We start from the raw sequence: 6,702 nt of genomic DNA, 5'->3' as shown, positions 1-6,702 counted from the left end.
CAGAACACAGTAGCGCCACCAGATGAGTCAGGTTTGGAAGAAAGATAACACAGTAGGCCTTATTCACTAAGCGTCCCCATTCAGTTCCCAACCCAACAAGTGCCTGAACCGAGAGGACTAATGGTCTGTCCTGACGTGTGGAGTAACTGTAATAACCAGCATAATATCCGAGCGATAAAAATAGTTCACTTCCCTCTCTGAGTTTTATTATTATTCTATATCTGAGCATTGGGAACTTTGGGACAGAACTGATATCTCTGATTCGGGGAAGACCTGATCGGACCAAATAAAAGATTCCCGAGGTCGCAAGCCTAGTTTTTTTTTTTCAGATATATCGTGTTTTTTTTATTTTGTTTATTGTTAATTTGATAGATTGCTCATATTATTAACAAACATGGAAAATCATCAAAGCCCAAAGACCCCCCCCCCCCCCTTTATTTTTTTACACATTTAACACATCTTCAATCTCACATCCCTACTTCCGAACTGTCCCATCTGCGTGATTGGGATCGCTATCAAGTCGGAGCAACGGGAATTATTCCAGACATGTCCTCGATATCTTCCATATGGAGTGAATGCAGCATAAGGCGCGTGTAAGCTGTTCCGGAACCATGATAAAGTACTGAATGGATTCTCCTCCTTTCTGTGGGTGGGCTGAATAAAACAGGGATTCACCTCTGGGGCTGCATCAAGTTCTTATCGACCGGTCACAATACCGAAATCGATTGACCTTTTCCCCGACTTCGACAGCGGTCGTTATCCGCATACAAAGTCGCATGGGACGAAATATTATGGATTTTTTCACGAGATAACACAAAAACATGGGATACTGCTGCCGACTGCTACACTCTGGCCTATGTACAACGTGGCTGATATCGGCCTATCAGTGCATCCCTACTTGGCACAATGTCAACGGCACAAGGGAAGTAGAAAAAGGTGTTGGATAGGGGCTGAACTCAAAACTCTTAAAACAAAAGACCACTGTGGTAGGACCACTTCATTTTGACAAAGAGGAGATTGGATGAAACTGCTGAAAATCTGAAATGACTAGAACCAAATACATGTTTTTAAATTATCTATTATCAATGGAACACAGGCTTAAAGATGGCAGCATGCTTGAATGAAGTCGTTTGAAAGTAACGCTGCCATCTTTAAGGTGTTGTGCCACTGGAGATGTCTGCTGATGTCTCTCTGGGTGGGGTTCCCCATACTCCCCCCCCCCCTCCCCTTGGTGTTCCTCCAGCTCCTCAGATTGTGATGAAGGCTCCTTGCTCGCTATTGGCCGACTCGGGGACCACGCAGCGACCTTTCCGACGAGTGACGCGGCGTTTGCGATGGAATTTGGCGTAGCAACGGAATCCTGGGAGAAAATGAAAAGCAGATGTTACCAGCTCGCCCGACGTGCGTGTTCTGCTCGTGACAGCAGATCCTCGGGGGCGCAGTTGACCATTAAAACCGACCGCTCGTCAACACAACTCCGGAGTAATGCCGACTAAAATAAAAAAATGCCTTGGAAGCGGAAAAATCCCGAGAGGCAGCGGGCCGGGGTGGTCTCACCTTGCGGGGGGCAATTACCAAGAAGAGCTGCCCTGGCACATATGCTCTTGTTATATTAATATATATATATAGAAAATACATCAACGCCGCTGGGTTTATGGAAATATTATGAACTGTACATGAAGGGGACTTCATTGAGTTATGTCTACATTAATAAATGTATGTGTGTATGATAACATGTTTTTTTACATGGGACTTGATGACTTGTCGACTCACCTTCCTCACACATGCAGTCGTCGTAACACTTGTTGTTCAGTCCTCTGTTGTGGGGGGTGCACTCGTGCTGCCGCAGGTCACAGCATGAGCCTGGGCCGGTCAGAGGACACATTGGGGTCATCCTAAGCTGCAGTATTCAGTTGACCTGCTCCACCTCGGGACGCTGTCCCACCTGGAAGTGTCTCGTTAAGTATAAACGGATTCTAAACATATTGAATGTATATCAACATCCATCATAGGTTTCAATATTTCAGTTTTCAGTTGATTGTTAAGTTAAGTGTAGACAGGATAGGACCCTGGTGGTCTCCCACTGAGCAGGCCGACAGTCCTTCAGTGTATCAGAACAGAACCCTAGAGGTTCCTGAGGGCGTCTTCCACTGAGCAGGCCGACAGTCCTTCAGTGTATCAGAACAGAACCCTAGAGGTTCCTGAGGGCGTCTCCCACTGACCTGGCGGACAGTCCAGGTGGTGGTCACATGGCTCAGGGCCGTCCGAGTCCGCCGTCACGTTCCCGCTGCTCAGGTTCTTACTCCGCCTCTTTTCTGACAAGAACCAAAGACACAACGATGAAGGTAAGGGTCCACCACACAGCCACAGTCTACACACGAGGGTGAAGGTAAGGGTCCACCACACAGCCACAGTCTACACACGAGGGTGAAGGTAAGGGTCCACCACACAGCCACAGTCTACACACGAGGGTGAAGGTAAAGGACCACCACACAGCCACAGTCTACACACGAGGGTGAAGGTAAAGGACCACCACACAGCCACAGTCTACACACGAGGGTGAAGGTAAGGGTCCACCACACAGCCACAGTCTACACACGAGGGTGAAGGTAAAGGACCACCACACAGCCACAGTCTACACACGAGGGTGAAGGTAAAGGACCACCACACAGCCACAGTCTACACACGAGGGTGAAGGTAGAGGACCACCACACATCCACATCTATAGTTTGTTTATTGAGGTATCGTTTTCCGGTTCGGAGAGGGGTCGAGGTAGCGGATGATTGACAGGAGAGAAGGTCAGAAAACGGTCCCCGGGGCGAGATTCTTTCACGGTATCCGTAGCAACATGATTAAGGTCTGCTAGCTTCAGGAGCATCGCATCAGCTGATCTGCCCTGACCCCGTGAACCCAGAGGTCATCAGACTGAAGGGTATGGGGTCTAGAGTATAGAGATGGTGCTCTGTATCAGGGATGGGCCCATCACATTTAAAGGTCTGGGAATTAAATGCAAAGGTTAATATAGCCTATTAACAAAGCAATATATTATCATGTGACATGAATTCATACAAGCAATTTTTTTAGTTTTCCTAATGTGTCTATCAAACACCGGCTGAAAACTATTCTTAAAATATCCTGCTATAGATTTTAAAATGTACCCTCCACTACTTTTGATTTATCGCAAAATATAATAGAGACTCTAATTGGTATTTTAATATAATCGGGATCTCCGGGGAGGTGGGGGTACCTTTCTTCCTGGAGGGCGGCCATGAGTCCACTGGCTTCATGTCCTCGTAGTCCGTCCAGTCGAACAGCGCCATGTCTAGGGTGGGCATCACCTCGCCCTGTCCCTTCACCGGAGCTGCTTTCTGAGGAGGAACAAAAGCTCAATAAATACACCGCTGTCTGCAGACCACTGTTCCTCCAACCGTAGAAAGTGTGGTTTAGCTCCGATTAAATATTCAGACTCTCTTTTGCAAAAGAAGTCTGAAAACTGCATCTCCAGCGATTCGGTGTGGTTTGCTTTAATGTCTGCCTGCTATCTACCTTGATGGAAACTATTTCATTGTTGTAAAAATGTACTGACCTCACTGAAATTAAAGCTGCTGTTAAAAAATAATGTAGCAGGCAGAGAAAAATACTGTTATATCCACAAGCAAGGATGTTCATAAGTCTACAGATTTAATGTTTACGTTCTACCAAAGACATTTATAGCAATATCAACGCTCAGTTTGGCGAACCAATCAATGTAATCGATGTACCTAGTTAGGTAGTGAACCACTCAGCCATAACCTTCAGCAATTAACTCCATCCAAGAAAGCCACCCACAACCTTCCACATCCTCAAACAAAGTAAACAAATTCACAACGCCGCAAAACATAAATCATTCGGGGAAACCCGCACAATGGCCCCCCGCGGGAAAACCCGAGAAAGATCGACAAATTATCCATCAAAAACACGCGAGCGAAGCTGAGCTGCTCATGAACATCGACCGAGCTCATTCGCTCGCCCCTCAGAAGGTTGGAGAACATCCGTTACATTAATGAGCCGAGCTCATTTAGCGCCGACGAAGGGATCGAACGTTAATTAAGAACCCGTGCGGCGTCACCGGTGTCGGCGTTCCCCGCTCCCCCGGAGATTTGTTTTTCCAATCAGGCGGTCAATATCTGACGACGCTCGGAGGACGCACGCACGCACGCACGCACGCACGCACGCACGCACGCACGCACGCACGCACGCACGCACGCACGCACGCGGTCGAACAGGGCGAACATAACACCACGCTAGTCTACACATCAGAGGACACAACAAACAGACAAAGCAAAATACACCAAGTCCCCACTTTGTAGCAATATCTAATGGAGTACATCCACGCCATAGGCACACATCAACAAGAGCAACTGTGATACAGTGCAGTGGTTGTGATAACTGATCCAGAGCTCAGAACACAATACGAGCATATCACACAGACCTTAATGCACTGAAGTCCTCACTATGTCCCCCACAGATCGCCTGACTTAAGGGTCAGTATCCCTTTCAAGTACCATTGTGTTTGTTCTTACTAATTTCCATTTGAACTCATATCCTCCAGTTCATGGACCTGGAGCACCCAGTCCCAAGTGAGTGAAGCGTTCCCACGCAGGACCTGCTCCCCTGGCTGCCCCTCCCTCCTCCACCCCTCACCTCCCCTTTAGACCCAGACCCCATTAATACAGGCCCGGCCTCTCCAGGGAAACCGGTCCTGAGTCCTTAATGAGGGAGAACAAATAATGTGCTTGAGTTTCTCTACAAACACACCAACCTTTACTTAACCACTGATAGCTTCTGGTTCAGTGGCGATATAGATCTTGCACAGTAGTTATTTCTTCCAAACAGGAGAAGGGGTCTTGATTTAGTGAGGTCTGTGCTGGAGCAGGGAAGCCCGCAGCCAGCCGAGATGAGAGGAAGCTGAGACAGGGTGTCAGCTCAACAGGAGGAGGGGGAACACTGGGCTCTGCTGTATAGCTGGCTCTCTACTGACTGACTGCTCTTTGGATTCAGTTAAAGTCTAAAGGAAGGAATGTCTAAAGGACATCCTTACTGTACCGACAGCGATACAGTGTTGTTTCTCCTTCTTCTGACTAAAGTACTTATTGTAAGCCGCTTTGAATAAAAGCTTCTGCCATTTAATGCCCTAATGGTAAATGTAAATGTAACAACACAACAGCAGTTAACATTGAGAAATGCATTCTTCATGGATGGTTTTCATGCATTTTGTATTCGGTATTTTCCGTGCTACTTTGTGTGGTATTTCCTCCTCTCCGGTGTGCATGTCTCGGTAAAATCCTTCAGCCTTGATATTGTTTTCTATGTTATTGATTTAGATGAACCTCACTGCCTATGGTGACTGCTCATAGCCAACACACACACACACACACACACACACACACACACACACACACACACACACACACACACACACACACACACACACACACACACACCACGAGTCCAGTGCCTGTGACAGTAGGGCAGTAGAACATATTGGCCGGTGCAGAATGTCGGTGCAACTGCATGTGTTTAACGGAGTTCTGTGGTCTGGAGAGCCAGGCTTTAGACTGGTATCCATCGCATGCTGCAACCCAAATCCCCGCTGACCCCCCCCCCCCCCCCCCCGGGTTCACCCCGTCACGGGGGGCCTTCGTGTTTATTTTGGCAGTGCAGCGTTTTTAATGGACCCCCCCCCCCCCCCCCCCCTCGTTAGTGTGGGGGGGGGGGGGTACCTGGGGCTTGGTGGAGGCAGGGGGGAGCGTTGGCGGATGCTCGTTCATCACCGTGGTAACCATGGAGGAGCCGGAGCCGTAGAAGGCGGTGACGGAGGAGGGGGGCTGGGCGGGGGGGAAGTCGCTGAGGAAGGAGGAGGGGGAGGAGGAGTGGGAGGAGTGGGAGGAGTGGGAGGAGGGGGAGGAGGAGTGGGAGGAGTGGGAGGAGTGGGAGGGGGAGGAGTGGGAGGAGGAGGAGGGGGAGGAGTGGGAGGAGTGGGAGGGGGAGGAGGGGGAGGAGTGGGAGGAGGAGGCGGCGGCCTTGTGCTGAAGACCCCTCCCCATCAGGATGGACCCCAGCGCAGGCTCCGGTAGAAGCCCTGAACAAAGACACGGGGGGGGGGGGGGGGGGGGGGGGTTAGCGCCTCATCTGGAATGTAAACGTTAAACCAACAGGAGGAGGAGTGAGGCGAGGAGTGAGGCGAGGAGTGAGGCGAGGAGTGAGGCGAGGAGTGAGGCGAGGAGTGAGCCGACGGTGACCACTCACCTTTCCCTCCTCCCAGCTTCTCCCGCCGGCCGCCCGGCCTCCTGGGCTCCAACAGCTGCCCGTGGCCGTTACCGTTCCCCTTCCCGTTCCGGTTCCCGTTCCCCTTCCCGTTCCCGTTCCGGTTCATATTCCCATTCCCGTTCCCGTCGCCTTTCCCGTTCCGGTTTCCTTTCCCGTGGGCGTGGGCGTGGCCCCTCCCCTTGCGGGGGCCCAGGGGGTGGTTCTCCCGGCCGTGGGCCGGTCTCCTCCCGCCCGTGCGCGGCCGGCCCCGCCCCCTCCCCGGCCCCGCCTCCAGCCTGACGGGGGCCAGCCCCTCCAGCCCGGGCCCGTCGTCCTCGGGCCGGCCCAGTGGATGGGGGGGCCGGTGGGGCAGCAGCCCGGAGCGGGGCCCCTGGCCTCCGCGGGCCCCCCCCC

The 6,702-nt window shown here is 51.2% G+C and overlaps 1 protein-coding gene across 1 annotated transcript in view; it reads right to left on the bottom strand.

Annotated features, from left to right (window-relative positions):
• Positions 1-451: 451 nt before the first annotated feature.
• The window catches only part of LOC130402234 (draxin-A-like), a 7,707-nt gene continuing 1,456 nt past the window's right edge, over positions 452-6,702 (bottom strand). The window contains exons 3-10 of the mRNA XM_056606375.1: positions 6,470-6,679; positions 6,289-6,343; positions 6,086-6,121; positions 5,763-5,869; positions 3,248-3,368; positions 2,223-2,315; positions 1,774-1,863; positions 452-1,360 (exon numbers count right to left, since the gene is read on the bottom strand). Of these exons, the coding sequence (XP_056462350.1) occupies positions 1,248-1,360; positions 1,774-1,863; positions 2,223-2,315; positions 3,248-3,368; positions 5,763-5,869; positions 6,086-6,121; positions 6,289-6,343; positions 6,470-6,679 (825 nt within the window). The 3' untranslated portion in view covers positions 452-1,247. The remainder of the gene's footprint in view (positions 1,361-1,773; positions 1,864-2,222; positions 2,316-3,247; positions 3,369-5,762; positions 5,870-6,085; positions 6,122-6,288; positions 6,344-6,469; positions 6,680-6,702) is intronic.

The sequence above is a fragment of the Gadus chalcogrammus genome, chromosome 13 (assembly GCF_026213295.1).
Source record: "Gadus chalcogrammus isolate NIFS_2021 chromosome 13, NIFS_Gcha_1.0, whole genome shotgun sequence".
In the NCBI taxonomy this organism is placed as follows: domain Eukaryota; kingdom Metazoa; phylum Chordata; class Actinopteri; order Gadiformes; family Gadidae; genus Gadus; species Gadus chalcogrammus.
The sequence above is the reverse complement of the archived record's forward strand: the minus strand, read 5'-3'. Positions and strand labels throughout refer to the sequence as shown.